The 18,180-nt window shown below is 35.9% G+C and overlaps 2 protein-coding genes across 4 annotated transcripts; both read right to left on the reverse strand.

The window, feature by feature from the left end:
* Positions 1–68: 68 nt before the first annotated feature.
* On the reverse strand, positions 69–779 carry LOC148295262 (galactosyltransferase family protein). Its single transcript, XM_088251921.1, has one exon. The coding sequence runs from the start codon at positions 659–661 to the stop codon at positions 365–367; it is 297 nt and encodes a 98-aa protein (XP_088108047.1). The 5' UTR covers positions 662–779; the 3' UTR covers positions 69–364.
* Positions 780–12,509: 11,730 nt separating this feature from the next.
* Positions 12,510–17,972, reverse strand: LOC110774045 (LEM3 (ligand-effect modulator 3) family protein / CDC50 family protein). 3 transcript variants are annotated; one of them, XR_015835165.1, is made up of 10 exons: positions 17,832–17,972; positions 17,258–17,609; positions 16,472–16,533; positions 16,307–16,381; positions 16,083–16,199; positions 15,232–15,302; positions 14,130–14,427; positions 13,285–13,574; positions 13,043–13,111; positions 12,510–12,905 (listed from the first exon to the last, which is right to left on the reverse strand). XR_015835165.1 is itself a non-coding variant. In XM_088251771.1 (8 exons), the coding sequence occupies exons 2-8, from the start codon at positions 17,331–17,333 to the stop codon at positions 13,281–13,283; spliced, it is 993 nt and encodes a 330-aa protein (XP_088107897.1). In that variant the 5' UTR covers positions 17,334–17,609; positions 17,832–17,972. The 3 variants fall into 3 exon arrangements, 1 of the variants encoding a protein (XP_088107897.1); XR_015835166.1 differs by lacking the exon at positions 16,472–16,533; XM_088251771.1 differs by lacking the exons at positions 12,510–12,905; positions 13,043–13,111 and having other exon boundaries at positions 13,281–13,574.
* Between the last annotated feature and the right edge of the window lie 208 nt (positions 17,973–18,180).

The following is an 18,180-nucleotide window of genomic DNA, read 5'->3' on the forward strand; positions in this document are numbered from 1 at the left end:
AGATGTTGGATAATAATTAAGATTTGCCAAAGCATATATATATATATATTGATCCTCAATTCCAGAAGTAAGTAATAAGAGGAGCATATTAATATGAACTATATAATATTTTGTGACTTTACAGCATAAAGTTACATAATGCATGTCTCATATTTCATATCTCATCAGCTCAGCTGGTTTGGTCATCTCACTAATTCTTCATGGCCATGTTAGTTGAACCAAAACAAGAAAATGACAGAATATAAACAGGGCCTCAAAAAGGTGGCTGCAACTCAAATATATATATGTCGCAAAATAACGCCTTCAAGGCTATAGAGCAAGCTTTCGGCTTTTATTTGCTTGATCATCTCTTCGAGGCTCAGTTTCAGTGACTGAGCATCGAAAAAGCCCGATGAACCTCCTTGAGAAAGTATTTGGACTCAGCACCAGCAGCTGCAGCACCAGAAGCAGCAGAAGCAAAGCTAGGTGGTGATGATGTGGAACAAGCACGGCTCTTGAATGATGATGAACTGATGAGAGAATCATTTGAGGTATTAGCATATTCCCTCTCCTCCTCATTGATTGTATCCAGCACCTTTGAGGTTCTGTGCCTCATGACACTCACAAATTGTGGTGGTGCCACCTCTGTAATGAACCTTGCTAGCCGTGAATTTGCCATCATTCCAAGGAAAAACTAAATAAATTTAGAACTTTAGAAGTGAAAAAGTAGCTAAGAGATGAAAACCCAAGAGAGAAATGAAGCTTGTAGATAATGGTTTGCTTGTCAAATTTGAACGCATGAACACAGCTTATTTATAGATAAAAATTCAGAACCCAAATTTATTAGCTAGGCTTAAACTCAGCCACTAGTCACAGTCCAAGAATGTTAAATCATGTTTTAATATCTAGTGCCGCCTCTTGCTTTTGACATTAATTGGGGTGGCCTGCCGTGGGACCCGCGCAATGGTAGGTGTCAATGCTTGGATGGAGATCAGATATCTCTTGCAGATTTGCTTTGTGTTGGGGACGATGGCTTCCAAAATTGCACTTTTACCAGCTGAACTGGGAGTAGCCATTGGCCTTGCCACGTGTTAGTTCATGAAGCTACTTATCGGCAGATTGATGCTGACAAAAACTTTCTTGGGGACCTTTCTTTGATCCGAGAAAATATGGTCCTCCATTTGGTTGGCTCAAATTGAATTAGGATGAAATGTTAGGAAAATATCCTAATCATGGTTTTACTAGTACGCATGTACGTACCGTGTTTTTCAGGCTGACAATGACTTTGATAATCAGTTTAGTTAGCCCATCAAATTATGTGATTGCAATTAAGCTTAACGATTAATTAGTCTATAGTTGTGTTAAAAGTTTGAACCCGGCTATTACAACTGCGACGGCATTTGTAATTAATCGGCTTTGTTTGTTGGTGAGGCTGCATCTAGATGGATTATTTGTCAAATAATCAGCTTTGAAATTATGTTTGTTTCGAGAAGCATTAATTGGCAAAAGAATGTAGAAATTCTTGTACACAGCTTATTGTCGGAATGTGGGACCCATATGTGAGCTCTTACATATGAGTCTCAAGTTCATGATAAGGGTAAAATATTCGGTATAGTCTTCTTACTCAAAACTTGCTCGACAAAATGACCTAATTTGTTTGCTAGCACTTGAGTGATTTCAAACTATTGATAAAGTATTCGGCTCATATTAGAAATCGCCAATATGAGTCTGCATCTCGAATTTTTGTTCAAACAGTGAGCGATTCACCCTAGCACAACTCCCGATTACTTTTATTGCAAGTGAACATTTTGGATGGGTTATATATCATTGGGCATGTAATGAATAGAAGCTTGATTATCACCTTGGCTAGACTTCCCAGCTACCCAATGATCCAAAATTAAATGCTAACCTATCCCAATGATCCTAAAGTGAGTTGCAAAATAAAAGAGAGGCATACAGATCAATTTATATATGGTCCTACAAATCACATGCTAGAAAGTGTAATTAGGAAGAAATTGAAATTTCAAAGGATATGGATGCCAAAACATTTGGCCCCATCATCATCATCTTCATTCAGCTGGTTTTGTCTTAGTCAACATAACTACATTTGTCTGCTTTTGCTTTCTTCCTGGGTGAATTAATTGCTTCTTATCCGAGGCATGAACAGTCAAGCTTGGAGAAAAGTGTTAATGGTCCAAATTCACCCTAATTTCCACGCGCTATCCTTTTTCGTCTACATCAGACATTCCCATATTCAGGGGTCTTTTCTTTCTGGTTCCTTCCACCTATTTTCTCCAGACTTGGCATTTGCCAAAGAGATCATGATAAAACAGAGAATTGATGACCTAAGAATACATGAATTACATCGTAAAATATAGAAAGAAATAGAGGGAAAAAAAGGATTAGTATTGTTCCAATCTGCCTTAATACGGATCAACTTTGAGAAGCCATCATTGATTTGTTAATTATGATAACGGATCTTGTTAGCATCCAGTTATATGAAATGGATTAGCTTAGCAAACCACATAATGTGATACATTATGTGTTAACTACCAACTGATGATCATAATAATGGTTGTAATAAGTTGATAGATCGATATCTTATCTATCATATAATGTTTTTAAAATGTGATATCCATCCGTGCAAGAGAGAAGAGCTTCTCTGCACTTGGGATATCGATGCCAGTTTCACATCGCAAAATGACTATTGCTACGTCACACACATGGCTAGCCGCCATCATCCAAGAATGCAATTGCTCATCACGTACGTTTCTGCCGTATGAAGTAGGGCACCAATAAATGCAAAAAGCTATAGTAAGTTCAAGAAAATTTTCTTTTCCAGTGACAATGAGTTGAAGAAACTTGTAAGTAATGCATATGTTGGTCTATAGTAAAGTCTGTTTCACCCCAAGAAAAAGTCTGTTTGAGACCCAAATTCCAAAACCACGGAAAGAAAAGGGCAACAATCTGTCATGGTCCACCTTACCCAATTGTCAAATGAGACCCCAAATATTTGGATAAAAAGAGACCCAATTGAGTAGCTCCAAGATTTGCATTTAATTCATAAAGTAGTATAGTATTCACAGGTTCATCTCCTTGTCAACAAGGTTCTGGCAGCAATGCCTCTGTTTTTCCATCATTTACATGGAAAATTCCCAAAATGATATTTTGACAAGACAGAAAAAGAAAATAAAAGAAACATACAGGAACATGCATGCATGCATACGCCTGCAGAATTAATTAATTTTCTTATTCTGGAATTAGAAAATTATTTCTTCAAATAAAGTTGTAGTTGAAGCTGCCCTCAGTCATACGGGGCGGCAGAAAGATAATGATATATAGGTCCCTACCAGCACGACCTTTATCTAAAAAGTTCACATACCCAAAAACCCAACTCATATTTCCTGATATTTTGCTACATTCATTCTCATATTTTTCATACTCTCAGACCCTCTATATAAATCGACCACAGCATACCAAATTCCTCACATATAGCTGCCTTTCCTCATCACCCAAAATGGCTAACTCTACAGAAACAGCTTTGGAAGGCCTCCCACGGCTTCCAATCATCAGCCAAGCTTCCAAGGCTGAAACCTCCCCACTGACCCCGTTGTCTGCAGTTGCACCCTCTCGCTTTCTTCCACTACTTAAACATTCTAGGGTGCAAGTTCATATGCCTTTGGACACAATCCATGAGGAAGAACCAGCGGACGATGTTAATATTATTGTTGAGAATAATCCTGAGATATACTATTCTCTCCCTCAGGCTTCTTCACCGGCATCATCGCTCTTGTCGTCGCCGTCGGCATACTTCCTGCAAGTGATGAACAAACCTTTGTCGTCGTACAATCGCACTAGTTCAATTGCATGCCATGGCCAGTACTGTGCTTCGGGAAGAAATCAATATAGACCCATAATTAGCTAATTAATGCTTCCTTTTTATGAAGTGTTTAATTAGGTTTGTTAATGTTAAATATGCTTTCCATATTTATGCATGGAAGCCAAAGTGTATGCTTTCCATGTTTATCATTTTGGTACCTCGCTAGAAGCCTTTTTCTCATTGTAAACTGGTAGTTCTAGTTGTATAATGTATATTACAAATTAAGTCCCGTTTGATAACCATTTCAATTTTAGTTTTTCATTTTTATTTTTCATTTTTTGTGCTAGAATATAGAGAAAAAAGAGGGAGAATGAAAGTGAGAATGAGGGTGAAGATGAGATTGAGAAGGAAAATGAGAGGGGGGATAGGAGGAAAGAGTAACAAAAGTGAAAACAAAAACTAAAAACTGAAATCTATTTGAAATTGTTTTCACTTTCAAATTTTTGTTTTTACTTTTGTTACTCATCTCTCGCATCCTCCCCATCTAATCCTCTCTCTCAATCTCGTCCTCACTCCTCTATACTATAGCATAAAAAGTGAAAATTAAAAATTAAAAATGAAATGGTTATCAAACGGGCATCAATTTATAATTTGTAATATTTCCTAAAGAATATTTTAAAATCTAGAAACTCGTTGAACCAAAATCTAGGATATCATGCACCAGCCACTTTGTGACCGCAAAACCTAAACACGCGGTTTTGTGTTACGCTGTTTTACCAAGTTGGTAATTACAGGCTTAGCTGTTGTGCGTTGTAACGTGCTTTTGCCATTTTGGGTTTCACTCCGCGTAAAACTGTAAAAATTCAAATCTATCCCTTCCTACATTCTCTCCAAACGTTGCTCATCCCATGACGTGGCCTCATCTCCACCGCTGATTAGCTGTAGCAAGGCCAGCCCACCACCCTATTTTTGCACCTCTAGTTCCATCTCAACCTTCACTCACTTCATCTATATATACAAGGCATCACAAACCCTTCTCTTCAACCCAATACCATTCATAATCATACAGTAATTTATAAATGATCAAGCACATCCATCTCTGATTTTATTTTTCCACATTGAGAGTTGATTTAGTGAGATATTCATTATGGGTTTGATGGCAAAGGAATTGAGGTACATGCACAATTGGGGCGAGGTGGCCCCAGCACTTGTTATACCTCACGAGAAGCCCTCCAATAATGTTTCGAAATTGGAGACCATTGCCGAAGAAGGATCCGAGAGCTTTGAGATTATGCCAAATCGAGTGGTGTTTCTCTTTCCAGTGTTTCTTTCCTTTATGACTTATTACTTCATGTTGTATAGACAGATTGTTTGATTTGTTCATGGGACGTTGATCTCATGAAAGACGCAAAATTGTATGTCGAGTAGATTGTATTTTGTAGACTAGAGTTGAGATGTTTTCTCCTCTACAAATACAATTGTACATTTTGCACATTATAAACCATTATTTCATTATTGTGGAAAATTTTCATATCTCCATTGCTCAATTCTTGCCGGCTGTGATTGAGAGTTATTCAATGAATTTGATGTGTTTTAACTTCAAGAGGGCCAAGCATAGCTCGGCTTGAATTAGAGAAAATTATCTAAGATTATTATGATCAAGATACATGATTAATTAAACATCTCGAGTTAAGAATTCTTCTTTCTTTAATATTTCTTTTATGCAATAAATATTAGAGTAAAGAAGAATTGAAATCAAGACCTCCTGTCTATGAATATAAATACTCTTAAACACTTCAGTTATACGACTCTTGTTTTAATAATTTATATTATTCCAAATTGTAAGCTTAAAAATGTGAAAACCTTTTGGTTTTGCCTGGTACATCCAGTTAGCTAATTGACTCACGTATATAATAATTTCAGTACTTTTCCGAGTTTCCTTTCTATTCTGTTTGGGCTTATTTTTCAAACGATAAAGAGAAAATACTAAAATCAAAGAAAAAAATGTCATGAAAGCCCTTTTTTTTTCGTTTTTGTTGAGAACCTAATTGTGTTTGTTTTCATTAAGTAAAATTGAGAACTTTGAATTTTGAACGTCGGCTATATATAAATATATGCGCTCTTTTTTTCAGCTATATTCTTTTTATTTTAAAAATATAAATAGTATAGCCGCGCGGCTATACTATTTATATTAAAAAAAGAATTATTCGCAGAAATTGTCCCTCAACTATACCCCAAGTTACATTTTGGTCACTCAACTCAAATATTAGTTGCAGAGGTCACTTAATTAGGTGTTTTGTTGCACCGCTAGTCCTACCGTCAAGTCTCTCTAATGGTAGGGACTAATGGTGCAACACAACACCTAATTGAGTAACCAAAATGTAACTCCAAGTATAGTTGATGGATCATTGCTACAAATAATCTTAATTGAAAAGTCACATTTTCCCATCAATAATCTAAGAGATGCTTGCCACGTCATCATTTTAAACAGAAAAAGTAACAGACTTGAAGGTAGGACTAACGGTGCAACAAAACACCTAATTGAGTGACCTCTGCAACTAATATTTGAGTTGAGTGACCAAAGTGTAACTTGGGGTATAGTTAAGGGACCATTGCTGCGAATAACCCGTAAAAAAATGAGGACCCGCCTAGCGCCTAGCGCCATTTCGCAACGTGTTAAAAGTAGTAGATCCGGTCGGCTATACTATTTTTTATAATAAAAACCGTTGTATAGCCGAGCGGCTGTACGCTTTTTATTTTTAAAAAACTCCGAGTATAGCCGGGCGGTGGTACTATTTATAATAAAAAAAAGGACCACCCGCTTGCCAACCCCTAGCGCCCGCTTTGCCACGTGTCAAACAAATACAGCATCACGGCTATACTCTGTAAGTATATCATATTTAATAGGCGTATAGCCGCATGGCGATACTATTTTTATTATTAAAAAAGCCTGGTATAGCCGCCCGGCTATACTATTTATATAAAAAAGGACCGCCAGCGCCAATTCGCCACGTGTAAAAATAGTATAGCCGCCCGGCGGTACGATTCATAATAAAAAAGGACCACCGCCTGGTTCTCAGCTCACGATTTGACACGTGTCAAAAATAGTATAGCCGCACGGCTATACGATTTTTTTAGAAATAAAAAACCCCGAGTATAGCCGCGCGGCCATACGACAAGTTTTTGCAGTTGCAAATGCTCTCTGGGATGCTTCCAGTCAAAGAATTATCACCTAAATCTATTTGTTGAAGATTTCTAAGGTTGCCTAGTTCTCACGGAATTGGACCCGAAGGAGCATTTTCATACAAGATAAGTTCAGAAAGTTGGGTGCAAAGTCCCAGATCAACTGGAATATGTCCAGTGAATGAATTCAAAGTTAAGTCAAGAACCTGGAGGCAAATGTTTCCAAGGAAGGGTGATATCTGGCCTTTGAGCTGCTTATCAACCAGAGGAATTGAAATGACATGATTTGTGGAAGGGTCACAGACAACACCAGACCAGTTGCAGTGATGTTTTGAATCTGATGTCCAATCTGCAAGTGTTCCATAAGGGTCACTGGTGATGGATTTCTTGAATGCCTTAGCCTCAACTTCAAGTTCAAAGCTTGGCTGAGCTGATAGAACAGTAAATAGAGCAGAAAAGACTAGGATTATGACCAAACTGAATCTTTGAGACAACATTTGTAATAGATAACGCCTTTTGTATAACTGAGGATGAAGCCTTTATATACAAAGCTTTAAGTTTAATTGATTAATGGACTCATTAATCATCAAATCCAATCTTCAAACAATGATGAAAGGAAGTTCTTTGCAGTATAATTTGACTTTGAACTCAACCCAACATCCACCAAGTATAAATATCCAGAAAAGCTAGTTGCTTGCCCACCCACCATGATGGCATTATATCAAAGAAAAATCTCAGAGATCTCAACTCAAATCAAAATTAAGTTGATAATATTCCTTTTCATTCTGCCACTTAAATACAGAGACTCTTGCTAGGCTTGTGATTGGGGACTGTACTGGCTGTAGGGAGTGTGAATTCTCCCTTCTCAACTCTGTAAAGTGTGCTATTCTGGTTTTTTGTGGTTAGTGGCCAAACGCGGTTTCAACCATACAGTGTGCCCATTATGCACAACTTGCAAATAAAAAACCAGAGTAATGAGTTGGCTTATCTTTGAAGTTGTTTTTGGTGTGCTGAAAAGATGAGCACAACAAGTAGAGTGTACAGAGAGTGGATTGAACATGGCAGAAAATGACATTGAATTGAAGATTGAGATTCTCTAAAGTCAAGCACGGCAGTCACAGCTTTGTCCTTTGGGGTCTTGTTGATAAGGAGGGTGTTGGGTTTTAGGATGAAAAGGTGAACAATAAAGTGATTTTATTTATTCCACAATAGATGGGTACAAGGCTTTATACAAGACTAGGCTTATTGGCCTTCAACAACTAGAAATTTTTACTAGGCTTATTGGCCTTTTTCACTCTTTGGTGGCTATTTGGCCTTTTCTCTCTCTTTCTTGCTTTTGTACAAAAGACATCATCTATTTATAGACTCAAGTTGCCGCCATTGTCCAAGTCGGTGGCTTGGCTTCTTCTCATAGCCACTACATTATAATATTATTACTTTATTACAAGATTTTTATTAAGAATTTTCTAGGAGCTTACAACAATTATTAAAGCTTAACTTTGGTAAACTTTTCTTGAGTTTTCTAATTTTTTCTAGATTTTTCTATATTCTTCAAGTGTGTATTAATTTTAACAGAGGGTAAGCATGCATGTTGCAAAATGTGCTGGTTTTTATTATATATATAATGCGTGCGGCTATACTCAGTTTTCCTCTATTTTTTTTTCAAAAATAGTATAGCCGTGAGGATATGCTCGTTTTAAAATTTTGTTTAAAAATTAGTACAGCCGCACGGCTTTACCTGTTTGACACGTAGCGCATGAGCGCTGGGTGGGTTTCTCTGTGTGTATAAATAGTATATACTATCGTTTTTTCCTAATTTTTTTAAAAACAGTATAGCCAACCGACTTTACGTTTGTGACACGTGGCACCTAGACGATGGGCGCGTCCTTTATATATATATATATAAATAATATAGCCGTACGACTATACTGTTTAAAAGGAATATTAAAATCCGGGAAATTTCGCCGGCATAAACTTGTGCCGACAAAATGTCGTCGGGAGAGGTTTTAAAAATAAAATAAAAATTCTTTACGTTTTTTTTTTCTCCTACTTATTTAATTTAATATGTGTAATTAAGTAATATCTTAGCTTTTTAAAATTAATTTAATTAGTAATTATATTTTAATTATTATTTAATATATAAAAATTAAAGAAAAAGTCTACAAAATAATTCATTTTTGTTTATTAAGTCTTTTTGTGAAATCCTTTGCGCATGTCTTAATTAAATTTCTCCACAGCCCAAGAGCCCTATTCATTACTATCAAGCCATTAATTGAGTCTCTATTTCCCACTTTTTATTTCTTACATTTCCAGATTTATTATCCATATAAAGATTTTAGCACTTTCACTTTTAATAATGTATTATACTCGTATGTACGTATTTCTCATGTTTAATAAACATGTTTTTTACAAAAAGTTCAATAAGACACACAAAATTCCCACATATTATTGAATAAAAATAATACATATTTTTTTCAAAGCGGTATTGCCGCACGGCTATACTAGTTTTTTCTTGTTTTTTCTGAACTGTTTAATTATAGCCGCAAGGCTTTACCTTTAAATATTTTTGTTTTGCAATGTCTTCTAGATTTATTTTTCAGCGATTTTTCCTGTGCACCGAGCACTTGTCAAATTCCAAATGGCTTTGAGAGTTCACACGCGGTTTCCCAAACATGTGGTTTTGTTGAAACTTACGACGTTGGAACACGTGAAATTTGCCAAATTTAGAAATTTCCATAGACTTCTTCAAACTCCATGCATTATGTGTCACCCCACGATTGATGCACCATGGTCATTTGCCAGCTACCACCTCATATAATCTCGCATTCGTCACCATTATATATACAGAACACTTCACCAATCTCTTCTCACAAACCAAAAATCTCCAACTAAGATCGTTCATATTTGTGTTAATTACAATTAGCTGAGTAATTAGAGCAGTAATATTATTATCTGATTAGAGAGATAATGATGGTGAAGGAGGTAAGCTACATGCACAACTGGGGGGAAGTTGCACCAACTCTGCTCATAACTCACCAGAAATCTTCAAAGTGTCCAAAGCTGGAAACCATTGTTGAAGAAGGACCAGGAAATATTATTGGGTCTCAAATTAGCATTGAAGTTGCACCGATTTCGAAGAGGGCCTTGTTTCTTCTTCCTGTGTTTGTTTCTTTTGTTTCTTATTTCTTGTTGTACAGACAATAGGCCAATTATCAGATGTAGGCGAATTGGAAAGGATACTGTACATGAAATAGTTTGAAAGATCGAGGGTAGATTCGTCTCTAAAGATATATATATGAACAGTGTATATGCTCATGGTATTCTTATTGGAAAATCAATGGCAGGTTCTTCGAATGTCTATTGACCTTTTGCATAGTTATTTTAAGTTCAGAGTTTCACTGGTATTCATACGTTGAAAACTCTGGGCCTGTTTAACAATATACGTTTCTTTGTTTTTTTTTTAATACAAACGATTTTCTACTTTAATCTAATCTAAACTACGAGGAAGGGAATTCGAACTCAAATGCATAGTGGGAAGCATATCTGCTGGCAACTTGGCTAAGCCCGTGTCTTCTTTGTATTTGGTTGTTGGTTTTTTTGTTTTCTGAATTATAGGTGGTGGAGAAGGAAAATATAATTTATAAATGAGAATGGAGGTGAGAGATATGAAAGGAATGGTTTTTGTTTTCATCAATCACCTGTTCTGGTTAATATGTGATGTTGCTCTAGTTACTAAATTCGAATTCATATCAAATCAAGCATTTTGTAAAAGCCTTGCTGAAATCAGAACTAGCTTCATCCTTTCCATCACAACTTCTTTTCTCTTTTCTTTTCATTTCTCCCCACCAAATCATAAGAACTTCGGGTAACCATGGAAATGGGAAATAGGAAAACCTCAGTTCTCCACAATTTTCTTCAACTTCAACCCCATTTAGGTTATAAAATGGTCATTTACAGATTCAACGTTAGGTTTCAAATATGAAAGCCTAAAATTTGTTACTTAAAATCAATCAAAGCGATTAACCAATTCAAGATTATAAATTTCGAGCGCGCTCTGAAACCATGCAATAAATGGGATCAAATTTGAAAAATATTGAGTGAAAATGTGTTCTCTCAACGCGTCATGTCTTAGAATAAATGTTCATCTAATATATCTGTTCTCTTTATTTATTCACCTAATTCCATATCCTTCTTGCGAGAATGGATTGTATTGTGAATTGCATGTAATGAGCATGGAGCTTAATTTGTGTCTCGGGTTTATTTGTCCCTTCATATATATAATTTCCCATTTGTGGTGGACTTTGGCAAATTAGTCTAGCTATGGTTTATATGCCTAGAGGGATCGATCAAGGGAAATTTATAATTTGTTTTTAGCATAATTTTTTCAACATCTATGTACCAAGTCTATTGGTATAAGAACCTCACCACGGCCGTTCATGATCGGACACCAGAAATATTTTGAAGGATCATATAATTTCGTTATGCATGTAGAGAGAGAAGAGAAGAGAAGATATGGTACCTTGTGAAAAGCCAATTAATTATATCAATTAATGGCACTAGTACAAAAAGTTCATAGGCTACAAATTCCACCTCACATTGTAACATTGTTTTTAGGTTTTCTTCCTAACACACACATTGATTACCTTGAGGTAACAAATGACATGAGCCATTCAAATTCTCCACATGCCTCTCTCATGCACCATGTCAAGCCACATCTATGTACAACATGATGTACATAAACCCAGTGAGGAGCAAAGGAAGAACATACAAAGACATCCCCTTTTGCCCACCTTCAAAGCTGCTTTCTGACCCCTCTTCAATTATGGTCTCTAGTTTTGTCAAAACCCTAGAAGATTTTCTCGAAAGGGATGCAGGTGCAACCTCTCCCCAATTTTGCATGCTTTTGAAACTCTTCCCCATTATCTCTCCAAAAAGAATGCTTGTGAAGATCCTTGCTAGTTCCTTCTTCTTCTTGATTCTAGGAGGAGGAGGAGGATGCAAGAAAGGGGAAGGAACTAGCAATCCAATGGTGTAGGGGCCCTTTGCTTTTAACTACGAAAGCTATGGGCTAGAGGCATAAGTTTTATAGGGCTCAAAGATGATAGGGTCCGAAAAATAGGGTAAGGAGGAAAGGCATTGGAAAGCTTGGTTAGGAATGTACACCAATCAGTTATGCAAAGTAAACCCATATTTGAACATGTCTCAAAACTAAATTTTGCATGAAGGTTGTTTTTAGCTGAAAGGATGCAAAATCCTCATAAAAATAGGATAAAAATTTCATCTTACATGCTGCTTTATATATCCTACTCCTATTTTATATATATATATATATATATATATATATATATATAAATAGACATCAGCATAATTGTGCATGGATCAGATAAGATAAGACATTAAGAATTGAATTGAGTCCCAAGATAGTAAAAGAAAAAAAAAGAGAAAAAAAATCCAGACCTAAACCCAATCTCATCCTAGCTAGTGACTGGGACTGATTTAGGAGGCCTACAGCTCAAACTGACTGTGATTGAAATTTATCAAGCACAAAGATTGCTTTAGATTATTGAAAATAGAAACCAAGCTCCATTCACCCCCATTTGAATACAAAGTTTCATCCAAACTAATTTTTCATCTTATAGTACAAGAATACAGAGAAAACCAGTCATCAATGACTGAACAAATTCTGTAGCATGTACAACATGTAACTAGCTCGAATGCTGTTTTTCTTCTATATTACACAAAAAAGAACCCCTTTCTCTTTTGCAAGTACATTTTGAAATCGCTCGACATTTTGATAATTCACGTGTAGGTGTTGAAGTTACATTAAATCCACACGATTCAAACTATTCATAAAGTATCATCACATCTTCTGCTGGAAACGCTCTGCTTGTTCCAAGGCAGATAAGGTCTTTCCCTATTGGGCCTGCAAACATAAACAAATCAAATAATGCAACAGACAAAGACAGCATAAAGTCTAAGAAACAGATTTGAAGATCTAGCCATTTAGCTTATCGGGGAAAGAATTAAGGCATGAAAAACAAATATGAATGAGGAACTAACCAAATCAGTATTGCAACCAGTGGCAGGGAAAATTTGAGAAGGCAACCCAGTTACGGCAATTAAAGAGTTCTAGAAAACAAAGCACTTTGTCAGCAAAATCTAAGACTGAAGTCAGTAATATTTGGAGGTAATTGACCCAAAAATAAAAACAATCTAGTACTATATGGGGTTTACATGTCAGATGTAGCAACAATGAAAATACACAGAAGATGGAGAAGTCAAGCATGATATATCACATTTACCTTGGATTTTTCATATGTAGCAACAAGAAGACAATAGAGATGAATATGGAAGTCGAACCAACAAAAGTATAGGCAAGCCCAAGGAAGTCATTCTTTCCTCCTAACCAGCTTGATGTTGAAAGGACAATCTTCTTTTTCCCACCAAAACTGTAAGTATTGTAGTTGTTCGTTAGATTGACTACTAGAACATCATCTGCATCCAAATCCTCTTCAATTCTACCATACAGCTTCCGGAAACTGGGGAGCGCAGCTGTCCGCATCCATACAATAAGATCTTCTTGATCGCTTAGCTAATTAAATAAAGAAAAATTACAGTTCATGAAAACTCCAGAAATATTGTACTTTCATAAGAACTTAGTTTTACTCCAAGGAAATTATAGAAAATTTGTAGCGGTAGACAAGGGAGGTTTTTTATTTTTATTTTAACAGCATCCTTTGCAAATGGCCCAGTTGGCCAGGTGAGACCCACCAGGAAGTAGAGCCTGATAAAAACTTTAGATATATTTCTAAAAACATATGCATATATATCACATATTATGTTGGTATAGGCACTGATTTTTGGGACTGGAAACATGGTATAACTTCTTTGACTTTGGTTATAGACGCAAAAATGGAGGCATTCTAATGTGTTTTGATATGCAACCATTTATTATCATTTTAATATCTCAAGTAAATAACGAAAAATGAAAGGTATATTTTTGACTAGACAGTACAAATCTTGGGCGACAACTTCAGGTGGAGTACTTGCATAAAGGTACCATGAACTATAAATGGTGGCATCATATCCAAAGGTGTAGTTGCACAGAGAGCAAATTAATAGATTGTTATACAGCTCTAATACTTACAGGAATTCTTGGATCTAGCTTTCCACCACCGATCAAGGTCCCATTCTGGAAATTAAAGGGATATACATGCTTCCCAAATTTGTGATCACGGTCACTCTTCCATGCTATGTTCTTCCTGTTGACTTTTAATTCAGTTCTTCCACGAATAAAAGTATAGGTATCATTAAACAAACTCCACGCTATCAAGCCACAAGGAACAGTTGGAAGACCATTCTTGGACTCCTCAGGTTTACAGGAGCTTGTGTCATTGAAACCCAATCCATGTAAAAGCTGCTGATCACTTCTACTTTTGACATACCTGAAAAATTGGGAATCAGCTTAGTAAAACTGTAAGGCTGGAGATCAAAACAAGTAACATCAAAGTTAACTTTTCTTGATTAATAGAATAAGGAACAATACTTGGTAAACATTTGGATTTACAGAATTTTCATGACAAACAAAAATAAAAAGAAAAAAGAAGAGAAAGGATCTTCAGGTATAAATCTTGTTATTTCAAAATCTGCACAACAAAGACACTATTGACCTTCTCCAAGTTTCCCTTTGAAATTTTCACCAAAAAACAAGAAAAAGAAAACTGAGACAGGTATTAAAGAAAAGGAAATTTTTGAACAAAAAATTTCTCCAAAATAATTTCCATTGGATTAGCAAAATATTCAATCTTGTCAATTATACCTATAATACTAACGATCCATATAGATCAGTAAATTTGAACATATTATTACAACGGTTCAAGGAGAGTGTAAGGTTTTACACCTAAATTTCTTTTTCCCCCACTGTGATATATCTTCAGGAAAGATTTTTCATAACGGTAAAGACGGAGCCAAAGGGATCTACAAAATAAAGATGTATGATGACTAAAGTATGAAGGCCAGGTAAACTACATATTATCCTGCAGTAGTTGTTTGAAAGAATTCAAAGCACTATAAGCTTATCATGAAGAATCTCATAGAAGAAGGCAACTGTTGGAAATATAGAAACCAAGTCATTTCAGAATAATGGAATAAAGAAAAACGTGAAGGAAAAAAAAGGCAGGAAGAAAGATAGATCAGAACAAGTGATGGATTCCTTGCTATGCCAAAAATAAAAACACAAGAGTTCTCACCGTCGGTGGTTTTGATAGTAGTTATCAAGCTGATAGTAGATATAAATTGGAGCTTTCATATGCTTGTAAACCTTCAAAAAGAGACGAATATGTAAAAAAATTGAAAAACAACATGATTGAATAAAAACAACACAGTCAAACCAATGCATGATAAGTTTCAAATAAAAAGTATTTAATAAAGAAATGTTCCTAAAGTGAATACATACACAGACCAATCTGTGGAAGCTTTTGGTTTATTGGAAACTACACAAACTACTGGAATCAGAGCCTCTGAATTTAGGAAAATATTTGGGAAGGCATGTGCCAAGACCTCAGGGAATAGCTTATAAAACTGTGCAATAATTCCAATTTATTATGGAAGAATTCAAAGTCAACACAATTGAATAAGTAGCCGTGGGTTTTGCAGCATATTAAGATTTAACCAATCTTAAAAGAAACTTGAATAATGAAACTACAACAGCTTAGCAGAAATGCATCAGTTTCTTACATCACGGGATATTGGATAATAAACAAAAGAAAAAAAGTTTGTCCACTCACCGGGTAGCAAGCAATTATTGCATTAATTCTCTCCTTTCCTAGATTTGATTTCTTAAAAATGCCTACCACCAGCTCCTCATCTACGGTTCTACTACACAATGTTATTTTATGGCCTTGCCTCTTAAAACAACCCTAACAGATCAAGCTCCGTAGAATCAATTATTGACGATGATGATGAACATTATCTAGATTAATGGACAATATGTAGTTTCATATTCTGTGACAACCTTAAATGAAGCAGACAAGAAATCCAATCAACAAGTCGCAAGGAATGTCATAGTTAAAGGTCTAGACAAGAACAAAGAAAAGATTACCTTCAAGTACCGAGAACAGTTTTTGGAGATTAAGTTATCTTTGATGTAGGCCACCTTATTGCTCTTGTATGCCTCCGGGACACACTCTGTATCATATTGGTCCACAATTTCTACAACCTATGAATCCAATGTCAAACAAATGGTTACACACAGATTCATGTTCCACTATAAGTACGGGTGCAGCTGAAAACAAGAACCAATGAACAACAGAGACAAGATATTACGTTCTGGGAGGCATGAAGTGTAATAAGCCCAACAGGTATGAAAATGGCACCAACCAATAAAAATGTAGTAATCACCTGCAGAGAAGATAGTCCATATCACAAAGCACATATACAAAGTGAATAACATACTACAGAAGAAGTTGCTTATGATATTTAATAACTCACCCATGCTGGTGTGAGGACAGGTTTACAAGCGGGGAGGCTCTGCTGTGCAAACTGATAGAAAGCTATAAAACCACCATAAACATAACCATTTTGTGTGAACAAGAATAAAGTGCAAAGTCTTCTTTCTTTTCAAATAAGACTCATGCTAAAAGCAAATTAAGAATTGGCGGATTGTATGGCTCCATGCCATTAACGTTGAACAATTGTTCCAAATGTCAAAAAGGTCAAAGAAGGCATGCATAGATAAAATTAGATGAGTCACGCATTTGCTTAAAGCATATGCATATGTGCAACCAGACTTTAAGGCCTTTTCAGGTTAGCCTCTTCCCAAAAGCCATGACAACAATTTGATCTTAAACTGCATTCTACTTTCTCCTTCCCTACTTTCAATGATCATGCCTTTTCAAGCTTTTGAGTTAATTTCTCCTTCTTCATGTGGAATTTGATAACATATTCTTAGATTTAACTCTTGTTGACAAAAGTACAAAGTCTTATCTTTTATGAACCTTTTCCCTGGAAAAAAAAAATCATCCGAGGCATTAGCCTCCAGCTGAACTGCTAGATATAGTTGACAAAAGTACAATGTCTTATCTCTTAAGATATCACAAATCAATAAATCAATGTATTTGTGACTCGATTAGAGGGAACATGGTTAATGACCACTCACGCCAATTTTTTAACAATCTGTGCTACAGAACCACATGAAAAGAACCTAAATAAAGTTTCAGAGCAGCATCTAAGGCAACCAAGTCATGACTAGGAATGGGAAGGACCAGAAAAACATACCTCTCTGCCGCCTGGATTGTAGTGGAATTGATTGAGCACCCCTAGAAACTGTTGAGGCACTTCCATCCACTTCCATCAAATTCAATCTTCAACACTACACCTCCAACAACGCACTAACTTTAACCAGCACTATGTTCCAAGGATAAACCGCCAGAAGTGAAACCTTTATTTTGTTATATGTATATGTCCCCGTCGAGAACGAGCCTCAACTTCCCATTGTATATATCAAATTAATCTTTTAATTAAGCAACTGAATTGCCAACCGCACTAACCAAAGCAATTAGTTAGCTAACCAATCTAAATAGCAGGATGAAGCTCAATTGCTTTAAGGGTTTTAGTTTTCCCCTGTTTCCTACATGAAGAAAAAATATTATGCATCAATTTCTGCTCTTTTATTTTCCAACATTTTCTCAGCAACCAAACACCCGATATGTTCAATCAAGAATCAAATTGGGAACATAAAATTAAAATGAAGCAGAAGAGATTGTTGCAGAAAAATGGTGGAATCTAAAGGAACATGGAAGAAGACGAAGAAAAGCAAATAATAATTGAGAGAAGGGAGATCTGGAATTACCTGTAGAATTTGAAGTGAAAAATTGAGTGTTGGGTTTACTGGGAATTGAGAGAAATACGAGGGAAGACGAAAGAGATTGCTTGGCGCTGAGACAAGCTCAAATCTTTCATCGGTGTTGTCCAATATGCTTAGCTTTAGAGGACAGCAACTCCAGAAATAACGGAAAGTTCTGTTTAGCTCTCCCTCCTCTATTTCGACACTGAAATAAATTCTCTCTCTCTCTCTCTCTGTTTGGTTTACCCTTGAAAAAGTGATTTTTCTTGGTTTCAAAAGGAAAAAAAGTGTCTGGAAAAAAGAAAAAAAAAAGTGATTTTTCTATTCTACTATGCCAGCAATGATGCCTCCACTA

This window comes from Prunus avium, chromosome 4, assembly GCF_965620075.1.
Source record: "Prunus avium chromosome 4, drPruAviu1.hap1.1, whole genome shotgun sequence".
NCBI classification, from domain to species: domain Eukaryota; kingdom Viridiplantae; phylum Streptophyta; class Magnoliopsida; order Rosales; family Rosaceae; genus Prunus; species Prunus avium.

Excerpts from the sequence above, each read along its gene's own strand:
- LOC148295262 (XM_088251921.1), bottom strand. The coding sequence starts at position 661 with ATGATGGCAAATTCACGGCTAGCAAGGTTCATTACAGAGGTGGCACCA.
- LOC110774045 (XM_088251771.1), bottom strand. The coding sequence starts at position 17,333 with ATGGAAGTGGATGGAAGTGCCTCAACAGTTTCTAGGGGTGCTCAATCA. Across the intron at positions 15,303-16,082 it reads ACTGTTCTCGGTACTTGAAG|GTTTACAAGCATATGAAAGC; the intron begins GTAATCTTTTCT and ends CTCTTTTTGAAG. Across the intron at positions 13,575-14,129 it reads AGCTAGATCCAAGAATTCCT|CTAAGCGATCAAGAAGATCT; the intron begins GTAAGTATTAGA and ends TTATTTAATTAG.